At 40.5% G+C, this 21,602-nt stretch overlaps 1 protein-coding gene across 6 annotated transcripts in view; it reads left to right on the plus strand.

Annotated features, from left to right (window-relative positions):
- The window catches only part of LOC122561657 (proton myo-inositol cotransporter-like), a 151,147-nt gene that overhangs the window by 77,547 nt on the left and 51,998 nt on the right, over positions 1-21,602 (plus strand). For all 6 annotated transcript variants that reach the window (XR_015761160.1, XM_087999609.1, XM_043713609.2 and 3 more), the window contains exons 5-7: positions 15,638-15,801; positions 16,981-17,101; positions 20,646-20,771. Coding sequence is in view for 5 of the 6 variants with exons in the window: in XM_087999609.1 (XP_087855735.1) it covers positions 15,638-15,801; positions 16,981-17,101; positions 20,646-20,771 (411 nt within the window). In the remaining variant the exon portion in view is untranslated. The remainder of the gene's footprint in view (positions 1-15,637; positions 15,802-16,980; positions 17,102-20,645; positions 20,772-21,602) is intronic.

The raw sequence follows: 21,602 nt of genomic DNA on the forward strand, positions 1-21,602 counted from the left end.
GCGAGTGGCTCATGAGGCCAGAAAAGAAACAGATAAGATTGAACCATAGTGTTTTGGATCTGGAGTTATGTATAAGCCAGATGGGGTAGGAATGGCCGATTTTCTTCTCTAAAGGATATTGGTGAACTAGATATATTTTTCAATCATCAACAGCTTTATGCCATTACTGATACCACCTTTTTCATTCCAAATATGCAATTTTAAATGCATTTAAATTCACCAGCTGTCATGATGGACTTTGAATCCTATCTCCAGAGCATAAGCCTGTGTCACTAAATCAGCAATCCGTTGACTTTACCACCATGCCACTGCCTCCCTCTTCCTATAAATTCACATTATCCACGCCTCACATTTAGTGCTGCAGCAGCTTTCACACACTCATCACACACTGGTATGGCTATTACAGGATATATCTGCAAGGGGTTCCACACAAGAGCAAGGAACAGTGTTGCGGAATGGAGTTTTGAAATCAAATTTGGATTGCACCAAAGATGGTCATTGATGGTGTTGGTTGATTTGTCATGTATGTTCTAATTGAGCATCACAATGTGCCATTTTTAAATACTTGATCCAACATTTCCCGCATGGTGGATAATGTGAAGATGACTGAATATCTTGAAAAGAAAAGCATTGAAAAACTGTATATGAAGATTTTTGAATGAAAGACCTCTGATACAAACTGCCAATTTGAGCCTTGAATAAATTATTGGTGTGAAGGCATAGAGATTTTGGTTAAAGATCTGGAGAAAGTGAGTAGTTGGAGTCAATGGCAGCAGATGGTAGAGGTATGGGAATTGAAATTGAAACAGTAGTGAGCTTTGCTGGAGTATTGGAAGAATTGTGGTGCAGTGTTTGATACTTTCAGCTTCAGCCAAATGTTACTATATGCATGACCATAGAGTCCAGCTTGGTTGTGTGTAAGAAACCTGAGAAATGTAAAGAGATGACTATTGGATACTAATAAAATGCAAATGCTGAGGTGGATACAGATGGTGATTTTTAAAAAATGCATATGGGATATCAATGAATATTTTTAAAAAATAGCTGAGATGAGATTGAAATGATATGATTATCTTTTGCAGAGAGAGGCAGGTAAATAGAGATTGAACTGCGTGGGTGAAGAGGAAGGCCCAAGACTAGATAAGATATGGTGGCAAGGAACCTGAATGTAGAAGTATTGGAAAAGGAATATTTGACTAACCAGAGGAAATCAAGACGGGTGATCAATCAGCATTGAAGTTGCCGAAGTAAACTGGGAGAAGTGAAAAGAGGATAAGAATAGGCTATTTGGCCCTTCAAGTCTAGGTCACCATTTAATACAACTCTGGTTGTTTTTCTGCCTCAATTCTGCTTTTGTTCCATGTATCTCTTGATCCCGTGAAGGATTAAATGCTTATTAATTTCACTCTTGAATATATTTGTTGAAGCATCCACAACCCTCTTGGTAAACAATCCCAAAAGTAATATAATTGTGAATAAAGAATTTCCTCTTAACAACAAAAGAATCAACCTCTTAACTTGCCTCTTGATGAAATCAAGCAGGCAGGATGTGGTTCCATTTCAAGATATCTCAGTCTCTCTCACTCCCTGAGCCCATTCATGATCTTCTGTGCGTGCTTCTGATAGCTGGTCAGCAGTACAGCTTCTATGACAATCTGAAAATTGTGAAGCATTCATGTTACTACTTTAAGCCAAAAAACACCCAATTAATTTGAAAAATAATCATTTTTCTGTCATACCTTCATGTGCCTATATCATTGCCTATATCAAGCCTACATTATTTTATTTGTCCAGATTAACCATTTAGTCTAATCCCATCTATTTTTATTTCATATCCTTTAGTACTTCCTTTTAAAATAGTTAATTACCTTCTGAATGAATTTGAGACCTGACTGATGAGGGTTTCACAATATCTTTTGTGGAATCTTACACTGTAATTAAACTAAAACAGACAATGTGATTATCCAGATGCAACGTAAACCAACTCATAAGAACTGGCAAAGTTGGGTATCCTCACTACTGTGCGGGATATTGTACATGCTGTTTGGGAGCAACCATGGCTGTTTATTCACATTCCTCTCCCTGCTTCTCATATTCTATGGGCCATCAACTCTCAATCTCTTCTGCTTTACAAGTTGCAAATGGTATAAGTATGTACTACTTTCTTTACTTTCCTTCCCACATTCCTGCCCTTGTGTGGTTCTTTCAGATTTCAATGAACAAACACCTAGCTAAGCAATAGTGGAAGAGCAGGAAAGTATGATAAAGAAATATCATTCGTAGCCATCAGCTTAGATATTGACAATAAAATGCAAGTTGTGCATGGTAAGATATCTGGTATAAGGAACTCGCAGCTGAGCAAGAGACTGAGTACAGGTCCTAATATGGCTGAGGATGATCTTGCACATTAGTTCTACTGTAGAAGACTAATGTAAGAAGTTTGAATAATTTATAGAAGAAAGCTGATAGGTTTGGATGTTGGATTCATTAACCCTTGGCTTTCTAGCTTGTCTACTAACATCAAGAAGCATGAAGTCCAGCACTGGGGCCTTGGTACAGGGCTTTGTGCCAAATATGGAACCCATTTTCTTCATGAAATTAATCATCAATTAATTCACAAGCTTGTGGACCTAGTGATACAACAACTAATGGCTAACCGCTGCTATCTTGGCTTCTACTGCAATACAGACATAACCTAGCTAATGTCTAGCTTCTGAAGTGGAAGCTCAGGCATTAAACATGCAAATTTAGCTTGCTATCATCATTGTGTTCAGAGAGGCTTGTGGAGTCATATTGTCTATGATCTGGTTTGTTCATAATTTTGAATTTGTGATTTTTACTTTAACGTTGTTTGGCTACAATATTAAAGTAAAAATCACAAATGCCAAAGCATAAACTGTCAGATTTGTGTTTCAAATCATAGATGAATAAATTGAACTTGGCCACACTGGAGAGGATGTGAATGCCTTTTTCACCCCCAACTTCTGTCTCACCATTCTTTTTTTTTAAATGTCAATATCTGTGGGAACTGGGTATGACTGGCAGAATGTTCAAACTGCTCTATTGCAGATAGGTGTCTCTAAATATGTTTTAGTTTCCTTTTCCACTCTGTTGAAATCTTGCAGTATCACTGTTCAGTCAAGTTGGGGAACTATTTCTATTTGTGTAAGCAGAATAATTGATTGTTGATATGAAGACAGCATTTCTGCTTTGAATGAAAATCTTCAGCAGTTCAATTTTCTTTTTGTCCTCGCTCACCAAGAAATGATGAGTTCATTTTAAGACCATGAGATGTAGGAGCAGAAATTCGACCATTCGATGCATAGAGTCTGCTCCGCCATTCAATCATGGCTGATCAGTTTCTCAACCCCATTCTCCTGCCTTCTCCCCCTAACCTTTGATCCCCTTAACAACCAAGAATCTATCTGTCTGTCTTAAATATACTCAATAACCTGGTCTCCCCTGCTAATGGAAACTTCTTCCCCATGTTCACTCTATCCAGGCCCTACACAGCAATAAGGGGTAAGGCAAGTATTCTAAATTTAAATTAGATCATTCCTGTGAGCCTTCTCTGGACCCAGGGCAGGGCTAGTACAGTCTTCCTGAGATATGGGGCCCAAAGTGAGCAATATCCTAAATGTGGTCTGACCAGAACCGTCTAAAGCCTCAGGAGTACATCCCTGCATTTGCCTTCCTAACTACCAATTTAACCTGCATGTTAACCTTAAAAGAATCCAACCATCAGTGAGTGCTCCACTGATTCCCATTGATCTAGTTTTGCTAACCTCTTCTGTGTTTTGCTTGGTCAAATGCTGCCAATTGCTCTTCTTTTTGAGTTCAGGTTGCTTGATCATGATTGATGCGATAATGCAATAAGACTAGGAACTATGTAGTCCTGGCACAAACTAAACAGCATCATTAGTTAATTGCTGTGTAAGGAAGGATTGAAAAGGCGACCAGAGAGGAGGGTGAGTGGCATTTTTGGTTAGCGATGGTAATATTATAGCTGTACTAAAGGAGCATATTCCTGGGAGTATTTCCAGTGAAGTCACTTGGGAGGAACTGAGAAATAAGGGATGATCAACAATTGGGATTGGACTGCACGCGCAGCGCATCCCCCCCCCCCCCCCCCCGCCAGCCAAAGCAGGAAATTGAGAAGCAAATACAGAAGGAGATCGTAGATATCTGTAAGAACAATAGGCTTGTCATGGTAGGGGGTTTTAATTTTCCCAAGAAAGACTGGATTAGTTTAGATTACTTACAGTGTGGAAACAGGCCCTTCTGCCCAACAAGTCCACACCGACCTCCGAAGAGCATCCCACCCAGACCCATTCCCCTACATTTACCCTTTCACCTAACACTACGGGCAATTTAGCATGGCCAATTCACCTAACCTACACATTTTTGGACTGTGGGAGGAAACCGGAGCACCCGGAGGAAACCCACGCAGACACTGGGAGAATGTGCAAACTTCACGCAGACAGTTGCCTGAGGCGGGAATTGAGGCAGCAGTGCTAACCACTGTGCCACCTGCTGCCCATTGTGTCAAGCTAGAGGTTTGGATCGAGAGGAATTTAAGTGTGTACAAGAAAATTTTCTTTTTCAGTATGTAGATGTGCCCACTCAAAGGAGCAAAACCTGACCAACTCTTGGGAAATAAGGCAGGGCAAGTGACTGAGGTGTCAGTGGGGGAGTACTTTGGGGCCAGTAATAATCATTCTATTAATTTTGAAATAGCTATGGAAAATACTAGACTGGATCTAAAAACTCGTGGTCTACATTGGAATAAGGCTAATTTTGATGGTATTAGGCAAGAACTTTGAAAAGTTGACTGAGAAGCTATTCACAAGTCAAGGGACAGTTGGAAGTTGGGAGGCCTTCAAAAATGAGATAATAAGAATCCAGACGCAGTATATTCTTATTTGTGTTAAGGGCAAGACTTCTAGATATAGGGAATGCTAGATGACTAGAGAAATTGAAGCTGTGGTCAAGGAAAAGGAGGCATATGGAAGGTATAGAGAGCAGTGATTGAGTGAATTGCTCTGAGTGTAAGGGCAGTAGGTGTGGATTCGAGGGAAATCAGAGGGCAGATTAAGGCAAATTAAGGGTTAAGGCAAATCTACAAATGCATTAAGGGCAAAAGAGTAACTAAGGAGAGAATAGGACCCCTTTAAAAATCTACAGTTTAGGTGTGTTTTATGTGTGCAGGAGATGGATGAGATACTAAGAGTATTTCATACCAGTTCACACTAGTATTTACCGTAGAAGAGGATATGGAAGCTGTAAAACTGAGAAATAAATAGTAATAGCTTAAAAATGTCCATATCACAGAAGTGGTGGTGCTGGATGTCTTAAAACTTGGTAAGGTGGATCAATCCCCGTATCTGATCAGATGTACTCCAGAACTTTGTGGGAAGCTAGGGATGAGATTGCTGGGCCCCTTGCTGAGATATTTGTGTCATGAATAGCCACGGGTGTGGCGCCAGAAGACTGGAGGGTAGCTAATGTGCTATTATTTAAGAAAGTTGGTAAGGAGAAACCAGGGAATTATAGATCTGTGAGCCTGATGTCAGTGGTGGGTAAGTTATTGGAGGGGGTTCTGAGGGACAGGATTGACACGTGTTTGGAAAGGATGGATTAGGGATAGTTAACATTGCTTTGTGCATGGGAAATCGTGTCTCTTAAACTTGATTAAGCTTTTTGAAGAAGTGACAAATGAAGGCAGAATGGTAGACACCTGTCAATATGGACTTCAGCAAAGTATTCTTCAAGGCTCTGCATGGTAGACTAATTAATAAGGTTAGATAATAACATGAATCTAAGGGGACCTAGCCATTTGGGTACAAAATTGGCTTGAATGTAAGAGATGGTGGTGGTTTTTCAGACTGGAGGCCTGTCACCAATGGTGTGCCACAAAAATCACTGCTGGGTCCACCAATTTCTGATATTTACATAAATGGACGTGAATATGTGGATGTGGAGTGTTGCCGAATAAAGAGACCTTGGTGCAGATTTATAGTTCCTTGAAGGTGGAGTCCCAGGTGGACAGGATATTGGTCAGTGCATTGAGTATAGGAGTTGAGATGTCATGTTTTGGCAGTACAGAACATTGGTTAGGCCACTTTTGCAACATTTTGTTCAATTCTGGTGTCCCTGTTATCGGAATGATGTTGTTAAACTTGAAAGGATACAGAAAAGATTTACAACGATGTTGCTGGGGTTGGAGGGTTTGAGTTAAAAGGAAAGGGTGAATAGGCTAGGGTTATTTTTCCTGGAGCATTGGAGGCTGAGGGGTGACCTTATGGAAGTTTCTAAAATTGTGACGACCGTGGATAGGGTGAACAACTATACAGTCATAGAGATGTACAGCATGGAAACAGACCCTTTGTCCAACCCGTCCATGCTGACCTGATATCCCAACCCAATCTAGTCCCACCTGCCAGCACCTGGCCCATATCCTTCCAAACCCTTCCTATTCATATACCCATCCAAATGCCTCTTAAATGTTGCAATTGTACCAGTCTCCACCACATTCTCTGACAGCCCATTCTATACATATACCACCCTCTGTGTGGAAAAAGTTGCCCCGTAGGTCTCTTTTATATCTTTCCTCTCCCACCCGAAATCTATGCCCTCTAGTTCTGGACTCCCTGACTCCAGGGAATAGACTTTGCCTATTTAGCCTATCCGTGCCCCTCATAATTTTGTAAACCTCTATGAGGTCAACCCTCAGCCTCCGACGCTCCAGGGAAAATAGCCCCAGCCTGTTCAGCCTCTCCCGAAAGCTCAAACCCTCCAACCCTGGCAACATCCTTGTAAATCTTTTCTGAACCCTTTCAAGTTTCCCAACATCTTTCCGATAGGAAGGAGACCAGAATTGCACGCAATATTCCAACAATGGCCTAACCAATGTCCTGTACAGCCGCAACATGACCTCTAACTCCTGTACTCAATACTCTGACCAATAAAGGAAAGCATACCAAACGCCACCTTCACTATCCTATCTACCGCGATTCTACTTTCAAGGAGCTATGAACCTGAATTCCAAGGTCTCTTTGTTCAGCAACACTGCCTAGGACCTTACCATTAAGTATATAAGTCTTGCTAAGATTTGCTTTCCCAAAATGCAGCACCTCGCATTTATCTGAATTAAACTCCATCTGTCACTTCTCAGCCAATTGGCCCATCTGGTCAAGATCCTGTTGTAATCTGAGATAACCCTCTTTGCTGTCCACTACACCTCCAATTTTGGTGTCATCTGCAAACTTACTAACTATACCTCTTATGGCCGCATCCAAATCATTTAGGTGACAAAAAGAAGACGACCCAGCACCGATCCTTGTGGCTCTCCGCTGGTCACAGGCCTCCGGTCTGAAAAACAACCCTCCACCACCACCCTCTGTCTTCTACCTTTTGAGCCAGTTCTGTATCCAAATGGCTAGTTCTCCCTGTATTCCATGAGATCTAACCTTGCTAATCAGTGTCCCGTGGGGAACCTTGTCGACCGCCTTACTGAAGTCCGTATAGATCATAACTACCGCTCTGCCCTCATCAATCCTCTTTGTTGCTTCCTCAAAAAACTCAATCGAGTTTGTGAGACATGATTTCCCACAAAGCCATGTTGACTATCCCTAATCAGTCCTTGCCTTTCCAAATATATGTACATCCTGTCCCGCAGGATTCCCTCCAACAACTTGCCCACCACTGACGTCGGGCTCACTGGTCTATAGTTCCCTGGCTTGTCCTGACTACCCTTCTTGAACAGTGGCACCACGTTGGCCAACCTCCAGTCTTCCGGCACCTCACCTGTGACTATCAATGATACAAATATCTCAGCAAGAGGCCCAGCATTCACTTCTCGAGCTTCCCACAGTGTTCTCGGCTACACCTGATCAGGTCCTGGGGATTTATCCACCTTTACCCGTTTCAAGACATACACACACTTCCTCCTCTGTAATATGGACATTTTGCAAGATGTCACCATCTATTTCCCTACAGTCTATATCCTTTTCCACAGTAAATACTGATGCAAAATACTTATTTAGTATCTCTCCCATTTTCTGTGGCTCCACGCAAAGGCCGCCTTGCTGATCTGTCCCTAGTTACCCTTTTGTCCTTAATGTATTTGTAAAAACTCTTTGGATTCTCCTTAACTCTATTTGCCAAAGCTATCTCATGTCCCCTTTTTTGCCCTCCTGATTTCCCTCTTAAGTAAACTCCTACTGCCTTTATACTCATCTAAGGATTCATTCGATTTATCCTGTCTATACCTTACATATGATTCCTTTTTCTTAACCAAACCCTCAATTTCATTAGTCATTCAGCATCCTCTATATCTACCAGCCTTTCCTTTCACCCTAACAGGAACATACTTTCTCTGGATTCTCGTTATCTTATTTCTGAAGGCTTCCCATTTTCCAGCTATCCCTTTAACTGCGAACATCTGCCCCCAATCAGCTTTCGAAAGTTCTTGCCTAATACCGTCAAAATTGGCCTTTCTCCAATTTAGAACTTCAACTTTTAGATCTGGTCTATCCTTTTCCATCATTATTTTAAATCTAATAGAATTAGATCTTTTTCCCAGGGTAGGGATATCCAAAACTAGAGGGCATAGACTTAAGATGAGAAGGGGAAAGATGTAAAAGAGACCTAAGGGGCAATCTTTTCATGCAGAGGGTGGTGCGTTTTTGGAATGTGCTGTCATAGGCACGATCACATTTGAAAGTTGTTTTTACAAAATATATTTTATGAGCCCCAGTACTTTTGAACTATTGGAAGTCTCACTTTTATATAAGAGCTTGACTTTTGAATCAGGTTTAGGAGAGGAAATTTGCAGTTGAGTTGAGGAGAGGAAAGAGATTGCTACATGAAGTTAGCAACGGAGAGAGGCCAAAAATGGAATGTTGGAAGTGGTGAAAGGCCATATGTTGGAGATTGGAGAGACATGCCACAAGTTAGCGATTGTGTCGGGGGGGTGGTGCTGACTGGGTTTCACAGGAAATATGTTTGAACAAATTTCTCAATACTCAAATTACAGACCCCATTAAGTTTGTGATGTTGATATGAAACGTTAAATGGGGCATTTTTATATGTTGATTTACTGTAGTTCATTCATCCCTTGCACACTTTGCATTTCATGCTTTTCCATTAAGCTGGTCCGTGTAGTTAAGGTGGCCTCATTCTTCCCTAAAAGGGTTGTTATTTCTGGGAACTTGTTTATCTTTGAAGCAGCCTATTATGAATTCAACATCAATAAACAGGACAAAGGACCAGTGCTCCGAAAGCTTCCAAATAAACGTTTTGGACTATAACCTGGTGTTGTGTGATTTTTAACTTTGTCCACCCCAGTCCAACATCCTCCACATCAGTTAAATTGTTTCACTTCACCATTGGCGAGAACAATGTATGTGTTTAACATTGACAGTTTCAGTTTAACATTCTGTGACAGACCTTTAGGGTGGCACAGTGGTTAGCAGTGCTGCCTCACAGCGCCAGAAACCCGGGTTCATTTCCCGCCTCACGCAACTGTCTGTGTGGAGTTTGCACATTCTCCCAATGTCTGCGTGGGTTTCCTCCGGGTGCTCCAGTTTCCTCCCACAGTCCAAAAATGTGAATTGGCCATGCTAAATTGCCTGTAGTGTTAACTGAAGGGATAAATGTAGGGGAAAGGGTCTGGGTGGATTGCTCTTTGGAGGATCGGTGTGGACTTGTTGGACCGAAGGGTTTGTTTCCTCATTGTAAGTAATCTGATCTAATCCTTCCACCTGTTCAGACTTATTCTCCATGCTACCACTACTGTTCTAACTGCCCTGATCCTTGTTCTGCTTTCCTAATTCCCATCAAGTGATTTCCTCTCTCTGTTCTTGTTTGAAGTTAAAACTCTCTCAACACCAGGTCCAACAGGTTTATTTGGAAGCATTTGTTTTCGAAGTGCTGCTCCTTTAGGTGGTTGTCCCCATAACCTGGTGTAGTGTGATTTTTATTTTAACTTTGTATACCCTAGTTCTACACTGGCACCTCCAAATCTTGTGTTTGAAATTCACCGCTCTGCTGCATTTGCACTTAAGCGCGAGGTGTTTATGCCTGCATTGACCGGTCTTCACCACTAGATGGTATATTGCCATTTCAAATATCAGATGTAATTTGAATTGAATTTATTGTAATGTGCACCAAGGCATAGTGAAAAGCTTTGTCTTGCAAGGAATATGGGCAGATCACACAGTTAAGTAGCATAGATAAGTAAATAATAGGTAAACAGCGGCAAAAACAAAAATACAGGTACAGGCGAATGTTAAGAGTTTGAGTCCATTCAGTATTTTGTATTTACAGTACTTCTATTACTCCATTAAAATATTTGATTTTTACTTTTTTTTTATTCCTAATGATACCAGATCACCTTGGTGTTTTGAAGTGGTTTTCTGCCAGATCCTGAAATACCAAACTGTACAGAGATTCTTTCATAGTTGGTTATTTATCTAGCAAAGTTCTTTTAGTTGGGATTTCATAATACAGCACATGTATGGTACAGTATTTCAACTTGTGCACTGTTTTCTCTGAGCAAGAAATGTCAGAAGAAATCTATCTCCAATTTCAACTTTGATTTCTATGCAAATGTATGATTCACTTAAAAGTCTATTCATTTAAAATTGCAACTTGCAGGAGTGCAAGCACAACTTTTAAGCAAAGATTTGCTGTATTTTCAGTATGTGGCTAGCTACATCTAAGTTTTATTTTTACTGTGATATGCTGAATTTAGTTCATTCTATCAATGTGGTTACTCTTTCCACAAATCAAAATGATGAGTGTCAGGAAGCTGAGTGTGGAAGCATCTAAGCCCAGTCTGATTCTGCTGATGTTTATTCTTGATGTGCTGTGAATCCAGCACTGGTCACCACATTGTGTTCATGATATTCCACGCTTCAGCTGCACTTCCCGAGTACGCTGCAGCTAATACAAGTAGACCAGCTGTCAAGCCAGCTGAAATCAGTAATTCAGTGCAGAATAGGAATTGAACCTGAATCATTGTATCTATTTAGTTCAAATAGTTGAGTTTTTATATCTCCCGTAAGGAGGATAGAAACTAGGATGTAACATTAGAAAGGTCAAACAAGGTGCACAAAGGATTAGGAAAGATGTAACACTGAAATATGAAATAATAAGGACTTAAGTGGGGTCAGAGTAAGAGGTAATGCAGTAAAGTCTAAAATAAAGTCCATATGTCTCAATGCACGGATCATGGCAAATAGGCTGGAATGCTAATAATAAATGGATGGAAAGCCATTTACTGAGAGATCAGAATAGATCTGGACAACCTAAAGTAGAACCAGAAATGGCAGGGAAAATTGTAATGACATTGGGAAACTTTTTAAAGGGACAGTGGTTGAGGTAGAGTCAAGATAACTGCCCATGGGCAGGTAATTTAGTATATATATAAGGCAAATGCATTGTCACATGAATTGAATTTATTGTCACATGTACTGAGGCACAGTGAAAAGCTTTGTCTTGCAAGCAATACAGGCAGATCAGATAGTTAAGTAGCATAGATAAATAAACAAAAACACAGGTGCAGGCAAATGTTAAGAGTTTGAGAGTCCGTTCAGTATTCTGACAACCGTAGGGTAGAAACTGTTGCAAAATTGGTTGGTGCAAGTGTTCAGGCTTCTGTACTTTCTCCCCGATGGTAAAGGTTGTAGAAAAACATTGCCAGCGTGGGATGGATCTTTAAGAATGCTGACAGCCTTTTCTTGACAGCAGACCTGGTAGATGGATTCTATAGATGGGAGATTGGCATTTGAGATTGTCTGGGCCGAGTTCACCACTCTCTGTAACTGTCTCCAATCTTAAATGGTACAGTTGCCATACCAAGTAGTGATACACCCAGACAATGCTCTAGATGGTGCACCTATAAAAGGTGTCAAGGGTATTTGCCGTCATGCCAAATTTCCTCAGCTGCCTGAGGAAGAAGGGATGTTGTTGGGCCTTTGTTACCAGTGCGTCCATATGAATAGTCCAAGAAAGCTTGTTGTGGATGATCACTCCCAGGAGCTTAACACTCTCCACTCATTCCACCTCTGTGCTGTTAATGTGCAAGGGGGCCATTAGTAACATCCTGCTGAAAGTCAATAATGTGTTCCTTGGTTTTGTCAGCATTGAGAGCTAAGTTGTTTTCAGTGCACCATTTTTCCAGGTCTTCCGCCTCCTATTTGTAGTCTGTTTCATTGCCATCTGAGATTCGACCGATTTATGGTGGTGTCATCAGTGAACTTGTAAATGGCATTAGTCTGGTATTTGGCGACGCAGTCATGGGTATACAGTGAGTACAATAGGGCACTGAGTACGCACCACTGGGGGGAATCCAGTGTTGAATGTTAGTGAGGATGAAATATTGTCCCCAATCTTCACTGATAGTTTCCTGACCCACAGGTCACAGAGGATCCAGTTGCAGAGAGTGGGGCTTAGTCTGAGACCAGTGAGTTTTGTAATCAGTCTGGAGAGGATAAGTGTTGGAGGCTGAACTGTGGTCAATGAATAGGATTCTTATGTCGCTGTTCTTGGTGTCAGGATGTTCTAGTGAGGAGTGAAGGGCAAGTGATATGGCAGCTGACTTGGATCTATTGGTCTGATCGGCAAGTTGGAGTGGGTCAAGAGTAGTGGGGAGGCTGGAGTTGATTAATGCCATGACCACTGAAGTTAGGGCCACTGGGAATGCTGGCATGAGCCTTCTTAGTCACAGGGATGACATTGGCCCTCTTGAAACAAGCAGGGACAGTGGCCTGCTGCAGGCAGAGATTGAAGATGTCCGAGAAAATCTCTGACAGTTGACCTGGGCATGCTTTGAGTGCATGGCCAGGTACTCCATCTGGTCCCATCGCATACTCATCCAAGGTACTTGCGGACTGTTTGAATGTGGCCCAATCAGCTGGCTCCAGACAGCACCGGAGTTGATCCTCTACCTCCTCCGACCAGCACAGGACCTGTAGCCATGAGGAGGTCTCCTGTTTGAGCTTTTGCCTGTAAGCTGGGAGAAGAAGCATGGCATTGTGTTCGGAGTTCCCGAAATAAGGGCGGGGCTGGAGTGGTAAGGCATCCTTCACAATGGTGAAGCAGTGGTCTAAAATGTTTGGGCCCCTAGTTGGGCAGGTAATATTCTGGTGGTACTTGGGCAACACCTTCCTTAGATTGGTTTTGTTGAAGTCGCCAGTCACACTAAACAGGGCCTTGGGGTGTTCTGTCTCCAGAGTGTTCGTGGTGGAGTAGTGCACATCCAGAGCTTCCTCAACTTTTGCTTGTGGCGGTATGTACATAGCAGTTTGTATAGCAGTGGTAAATTTCCCGTGGTAGATAGAAGGGGTGGCATTTGATGGTGATGTGTTCAAGGTTTGGGGAGCAATAGCTGCCCAGGGTTGCAATGTCCATGCACCACAAGTTGTTGATTAAAAAGCAAACCCCTCCAACCTTTGTCTTACCCGAGGACACTGTGCAGTCCATACGGTGCATAGAAGAACTATCAGCCTGAAGTGCGCAGTCGGGAATGGATGGGTTGAGCCAGGTTTCTGTGAAGCAGAGTGCAAGGCAGTCCTGCAGTTCATGCTGGAAGTTGAGCAGTGATCTGAATTTGTCCATCTTGTTCTCCAGAGATTGTACATTTGATAGGAGTAAGCTAGGAAGGGGATGTCTTGAAACCACATCATCTCAGTCTTCCTAGCAGACCAGCATGCTTACCCTGCTTCCTCACAAGCTTCTTACATTTGAGTGGTCCGGTGGTCTGGTGGAGTGGATTCTGACTGCTTCCAGTTATGTGATCCTTCCTCTGACCCTGTGGAGCAGGTAGGTTGCAGTTTGATGTAGATTTGCAGAGGGTCTGCTTAGGACCCAGTGGAGCAGGTAATTTACTTTTTTTATTATCTGAGGAGTGTGCTTAGGATCTAGTGGTGAAGTTTCTGCTTGTGTTCAGATTTGTGCAGTTAGTTCCTGGTTTCAGATGCCGCCGATTTGTTGCTTCAGGTTCAGCCATGTTTTTTGCAGAGGCGTTTGCTCTCCAGGAAAGTTCTGATATTTCATGTCAGACAGGCATCTTCTGGGGTCGGGAGTGTTTCATATCGGTCCTCATTCCTGGAGCAGGTCTCTTGGGGTCCCTCCATTTTCCAGCAAGCCCCAAGCCTGGGGCTCGTGTGCACTGCCTCCGGCTGGTCTGGCTGCCTTCCAGGGTGGTCGGATAGGTTGTGGGTACCACGTGGTCTGCTGTCTTCGTCCAGTAAGCTGGCTTTGAGGATCGGAGGAGCTTCAAACCTGTGAGTTTAGATAAAACAGAGTTGTTAGTAATTTTTAAAAGTGTGCTATTACATTTAAAAAGTGTAGAACGGTTGTAGGAAATAGGAAACACAGATCTGCACGAAAAGCTCGCAAGGAGTCAACCATATCCGGTGCCATCTTGTTCCCATTTGCCAGTTTGAATAATGTGAAGCAGAACATGATGTCTGATTGATGATACAAATAAAAGCCAGGCTATATTTTGTAAGGTCATATTGGCAGTCAGTGTCATTTTGGCAACAGATTCTGGAATTCCTAAGTCCGGGTTGTTGTTAAAATTACATCATGGTCCTGATGGTGAGCCCAATCTATGTCAGTGACTTAGATGAGGCGTAGTGGTTTAAATTTGCAAACTAAACCAAGACAGTTTAGGAAGTATGTTGTGAAGGACACATGAAGTTGCAGGTGGACTTAGATTGAATAGCCAAAGATTTGGCAGGTTGTTCCACATTAGACACCGTGTGAAGTTGTTCACTTTGGCAGGAACAATAACAAAGCAGATCATTACCTAAACTGAGAGCGATTGTGAAATTCTGAGGTGCAGAGCAATCTAAGTGCTCTGAGTCACAATTTGTTAATATTCAGGTAAAGCACATCGTTAAGAAGATAAATGGATTTCTAAAAGGAATTTAACATAAAAGTAAGGATGGTACGCTTCTGTTTTATAGGGCATTGATGAGATCGCATTTCTAATACTAAGTGCAGTTTTGGCCTCCTTCCTGAGGAAAGGATGTAGATGCATTGGAAGTAGTTCAAACAATGTTTCCTAAATAGTAATGTTTGCTGACAACCTCAACTGTTGGTCTGTGTGCATGTGTTCTAATCCAGAAATGCGCATGCAAAATTTAAGTGGTCCAAAGTGTGCATACTCTGGTGTCAACAGCCATGGACTTACTATATTAATCTCTTGAGATAATATATTACCTTATGAAGAGAGATTGAGCAAGTTGGGCTGGTTTTATTTGGGAGTTTAGAAGAGTAACTAGAATGAAAGTTATCAGAGCAAAGTGTAAAGAAACTGGTCTTCACATGAGAAATATGTTTCCTCTTCTGGGTCAGTTCAAAACCAAGGTACAATATTTCAAAATTCAGGTTGTCTTTTCTGGAAGAGATGGATTTTGTTTTCCTTTTTGAGGATTGTGCATATTTAAATCTATCTACTTCTGAAGATGGTGAAGGCAGGGTTATTGAATATTCTTATCTCTCTACTGAACAGCCATGAATGAGCCATGATTGTATAATTGTGCATGACGAGTACACAGTTTGAGTACATAATGTGGTTGGATTAGACTACTAATAAATAATTTCCTCCCATTGTCATCTACAGGTACTACAGTGCTACAATATTACAGATGTCCGGAGTTCAAGATGACACATTAGCAATCTGGTTGGCTGCTGTCACAGCATTCACAAACTTCATTTTTACATTGGTTGGAGTTTGGTTGGTTGAGAAAGTAGGACGCAGGAAGCTCACGCTGGGCAGTCTCTCAGGTTGGTAAACTTGTTTCCTTCAACTTATTTGTTCGTAATACCAATTGCGATAAAATGTCAGCTGTTTTCAATTCATTGAAAAAATGCAAACAAGGCAAGATGAGCTCTGCACTTCAAAAAGGCTAGTGTTTGTGACATCACCTCTTAACTCTGAGCCTTCACAGGAATTGCTGAACAAGCAACCTTCATCTTTTTGCTTTCTTTGTCTTAATTATAATGGTGTGAGGATTCTGGGAGATCAAATTTTTTTAATTTTAAATCACTGGCAATCTGGCATCAAAACTGTAATTGTTGGTGTTGAATTCTGCAATGTTTGCTGAAGGTATAGAGCAGATGGACCTTTACTCCATTCTGCAGATCCACAGGACAATATTCGAATTATGTGTTATTACCAAGTATTGCAAAAAATATGTGGAAGTGACATATTGCTTTAAAAACTTGCACCTCTGTGCTACATATTGGAAGGATTAAAAATAATGGCTATTAGCAACATAACTGATTATTTGAGCCAGTGAAGTATCTATTTGACTAAATGAATTAATTAGATTCAATAAAAGAAGTTGGCAGGAGCTAACAATCATAAGACCAAATATTTAAATTGCTCACCTGTTTGTTTAAACAGTATTACATCCAACAATTGCTTGTTGCACATTGGATGTTCTGCTGTTTGCTCAACATGCAGCAATTCCATCCACCAGTCAGATGGAGATTAATGACACAGGTTAGTTTTCAATTCCTTTCGACAGTAAATATTTGAAATGTTAGTTACAGAGACTTAAAACTACAGATCGTGAAAATCTGAAACAAAGTAAGACGGCCAGTGTTCATGCGGAATGTCATGGTTAATGATTCGGATCTTCGAGTCCACCAATGAATTCCAGCGTTTTAAAAACGTTCATTCTTGTGATCATATTGTGTTTTGCAGTGGACCAGCAATTTCTACCAACTATTTTAAAAAAATAGATGTATCCAAGATATCCAAGTGTTCTTTTCATGAGCTGTTCTAGATAATTTCCTAGCATTGCTTCTGAGTTTTGAGCAAAAACAGAAGTAGCACATTTTATGAAATGTTTAGGTATCAAAACATTTGCACACCTAAATTGAGGGAAACAAATTTATCATGTGGTTATTTACTACCTCATCTTAGATTCTCAAGATAGCTTCTATGAATTTTTGCAGGAACAGCATTGAGCCTTGTGATTCTAGCAATTGGCTTTTTGTTATCAGCCCGGGCTTCTCCACCAATAACTCTCTATCCTAGAGACCCTTCAGCCCTTAACAGCAGCTGTGCTCAATACAAGTGAGTGTTCTCTTCAATATATTTGACTATATTTTTTTTGAAAACATTGCACATAGGATTCTGCTAACATAGGTGTAGATGTGCATAATCATGCATTGAAATCAATAAAAGCTAGAGTAAGCTTTTCACGTTTCTTAAGCAAATAGCAAATTTGTCAATTGACTGCACCATTAGTTTAATTCCGTACATTGTGAGATAAATATGCTTCTTGAACAGAATGATAGAATTTGACAAAATGAACTGAAACCAAATTCTCCTCGAGACTGGAGTAACAGCTGTGATGATGCTGTGGCTTTAAGAGGTGTGTTTTGCCCTGTTCCCTTTTAAAGGGGGACAGGTACTGAGCAGTCTGAGAAGATAAACACCTCAGGCTTCACAAGGTTTGTTTAGAAAGTGGAAACAATAGAAGCAGCCTGAATGGGTTATGAAGCTCCCGGCCACAGAATTGGGATTTTTAGTTTGTGAGGTTGTGAAAAGCTGCCACACCTCTTTGCTACAGCTGGAAACTGAAGTTCTGTCTTTAGGATTGTCTTTTGATATTCTTTCCTTCTGGATTGGAAGACTTCAAGTTTTCTAAATTTGTCTTTTGGCAAGGATGTGTTTATGGGATGTTACTCTCTTGGAACAGTTACTGTTTAATAGTAGAATAATCTATTAGTTTGCGAAGTTTTCCGAAAGAGTTGTTATTCCACGTTCCTCTTTCTTTTGATACATTTTAACTATAATATTTGAATAAATTGCTTTGCTTAAAGTTGATTAGTTTGACTAATTGAATTATGTCTAGAACACAGACCTCACATTTACCTTTTAATAGTCATAGTCATAGTCATAGTCATAGAGATGCACAGCATGGAAACAGACCCTTTGGTCCAACCTGTCCATGCCGACCAGATATCCCAACTCAATCTAGTCCCACCTGCCAGCACGCAACGATAGAGTCTCGGCTACCTTCTTAATATATTTTGAGGGGGTCTAGTCTAGTCCATATGTTATGATAAAGAGCACTGCTGCTGTTCAAAACATGTTAGGATTGTAACAAGTCACCATAACTTAGTTTAATGCTAATCACACTGGTATTAGTTGCTGCATGACCCCTCACTTTCCGACATTAAGTTCCATCTGCAGAGTTTTTGCCCAGTCACTCGACCTATCAATATCCCCTTGCAAATTCCTTATGTCCTCCAAAATAATATATCCTCTCATCTATTTTTGATCCATCAGCAAATTGGGATACATTACATTCTTCCCCTTCCTCCCAAGTCATTAATATAGATAGCAAATAATCGAGGCCTAGGATTAATCCTTGTAGCATTGCATGAGTTGGATCTTTTCAACCTAAAAAGACACATTAATTCTGATTTTCTGTGTTAACCAATCCTCAAATCATGGTACAGGTACACAATCCTTTATCCGAAATGCTTGGCACCAGCTGGTTTTCGGAATTCAGAATTTTTCAACTTTTGGATTAAGTGACAGTTTGACAGTGAAATTTTTTTAAATCTTACTGAACAGCAGACTCACTGAGTACTCTGGGCCCTGAGACAGAATTGAGGCCTGCCAGTGCTGAGCCGTGCCCGCCCCACGTCACATTTGAGTGACCTGCATCAAATGGGTGTGCAGTTGGGTTAACTGTTTGCATGCCAAACAACATTGAGATAAAATCTTTGAAAAAATCTTCGGATTTTGGAGCTTTTCAGATCTCAGATAAAGAGTTGTCTACCTGTAATACACTACTGCCAATATCATGAGCTCCTATTTTATGTTGCACCTTTATCGAATGACATTTGGAAATCCAAAAACACTACATCATTTGGTTCCCCTTTTTCAACTAATCTATCAACTTGTAATTCCTATAAAGAACTTGATAAATGAATATTGGACCAAAATCAGATTGGACAAACATGAATTTGCAAATGGAATATCATGTGTGATAGCTTTTTGTTTTGAGGATGTTACCAACAAAATTGATAAATAGGAGTTAGGTTTACAGAAGGTTTTGATAAGTCTCCCATGGGTAGATGTCTAGCTAAATTAAAGCACATGTTATAGGAAGTAATGTACTGACATGGATAATGGTTTGGCTGACAGACAAACTGAAAACTGTAGGAATAAATCAGTCATTCTTGCATTGGTAAACTGTGGGGTACTACAAGGATTGGTGCTTAGACCCTAGCTGTATACATTGACTTGGATATGGGAACCAAATGAATTCCACATTTAAAGGTGATTTCTTGCTAAGACGGAATGCGTGTTTTGAGACTGATCTAAAAAGTTTGCAGGGGATTTGGACTGGTTTAGAGTTTGGACAAGAATATGATAACAGAAATATCATGTAGAAAATGAGATGTTTTCCACTTTGGCGGGAAGAAGAGATGTCTATTGATGGAGCCTATAGAACTAGGATTCCAATTTTAAAATAAGGGAATACTATTTCAGACCACAACGAGGAGAATCCTTTTACTCAGAGCGTGGTGAACCTTTGAAATTTCTTATCCCAGAAGGTTGTTGACGCTCTGTCTTGTTTTTGGTTTTCATTAATGATCGTCCAGAATAAAAGAGAATTTTACTATTTCTGTTTTATAGTACTAAATTTGAGGTCGATGGTCAAAGAGTTATCAGTGGTATAAAGGGGTATCAGGAGAGCATGGATAAAAGGCATTGAAATGTTTGATCAGCCATAATTGTATTAATAAATAAAGTAAAAATAAAGTTGCCATTGTCTTACTAGATCATTGAGCTGCTCTCTAATGAGAGAGCTAGTGGTGGTTTAATCTGCAGAGACCTTGAGAAGGAGAGTCCTTCAATGTAACCTCAGCAACGTGGGGATTGAGCCCATTCCATTGACATCATTCTGCATTGCCAACCAGCTGGCTAGCCAACTGAGCTAACCAATGTGATACTCAATCGTTAGCTGTTTGCTCATGTCTGGTGGGTTTATCTTTGGTGGGAGAGACATACTTGGAATGGTCATGGTGGAGACCAACTTTGATTGTAAGGCATAATTTGCAAGTATGGTTGTCAGGCTATTGCAAGATTCATTTGTAGGTTAGTTCTCCCAATTTTGGCTCAAGTGCAAGGAGTGTGTTGCAGGGTTACCTGGGTTAGATATGTTATTTTTATTCACAATGCCTTAGTTGATGCTGGCTGATCTATCTGGTTTTATTGCTTTTCCAAATCATGTGGTACAACTGAGAGGTTTTCTCGATCAATTCAGTAGGTATTTTAGAGTCAATCGCACTGCGGTGTCTGGATTCATATGTAGGCCAGATCAAGTAAGGACAGCAGATTGATTCTTTGTAAAGAATATCTCTGGACTTGATAGTGTCTTTATGACAAACTGATAATTTCACCATTAATCATGACACTAGAATTTTTATTCCAGATTTATAAATTAATTGAATTGTAATTTATCTCCGCTGTCAAATGTTTGAACACATGACTCCAGAATATCTGGATAACTGTTCAAGTAACATTATCAGCATGTTACAATTTGGTTGTGCATGTTTGGAAACTAATTTTAATGGTTTTCCTTTCTTAATTTCAGATCTTGTAATAATTGTATGTTGGACCCAACCTGTGGCTTCTGTTTCAAAATGGAAAGTCCAAATGTTACCGAGTCATCATGTGTTCCTGTAAGCAACAGATCTGAGGGAATGGCTGCCTGGGGCAGGTATTAAATTCTTTAACTCCAATTATTGTGCTCAGCATCTGCTGAGTACAACAGAAGCCCAATTATGTACCCAATTAAAAACGGTGAGAGACAAGATAGGCTTACATTTGAGACATAAACTTTTAAAGAACAATTTTGATGAATGATTCCATCCTGAAAAGAAAATGTTGATTAATATTCCTAGTATGCTGATAGGCCAGTCACCTAGTTCCAACATTTTAAAATCCTGTCCTTTTGCGGGATTCCTTTCATCTGTATTTAGTTATAGGGCTGGCTTGGAATGTAGTCTGGCTTTATAGGTTCTCCTGATTACAAATGCTCAGCTCTTCCATACATGAACCAGATTACAGTCTAATTTTATTCTGTATGGTCTTGAAATGATAAAAAAAAAATTAGACTCTGATCTGAAGATGGGAGCATTTGAATGGTAGGGAATGACCTGAGTGTATTTTTTTTTTGCAGGATTAAAAGTAAAAGAAAATCATGCAATCATGTGATTTTCCTGAATTAGCTTTCCTATGCAGCCCAGCCAAGTGGTAAAGATTTAAACTGACCCAAACTTGTGTTTATGAATTTTACTTTTCTTTCATACTCAGTCTTCTAATTTGTACTGGTGTTAGGTCTTAGGCCTGTTAGTATACACTAGAAGCTGAACAAGTTTGATATTATTATCTCTTTGTAAAGTCTGAGGATTAGATAATATATGGAAAGATCTATCCTTGCGGGGGGAGAAAATAGTGAACAACGTCTTCTCTAGTTAGTTTCTACTATGATATTCATTAATCACTGCATTGCTCCTAATGAATTCAACCTTATAAATTAGATCATTTC

Source organism: Chiloscyllium plagiosum, unplaced genomic scaffold (genome assembly GCF_037043375.1).
Source record: "Chiloscyllium plagiosum isolate Xiang-an unplaced genomic scaffold, Cpla_swu_hap1 HiC_scaffold_23, whole genome shotgun sequence".
Classification (NCBI taxonomy): Eukaryota; Metazoa; Chordata; class Chondrichthyes; order Orectolobiformes; family Hemiscylliidae; genus Chiloscyllium; species Chiloscyllium plagiosum.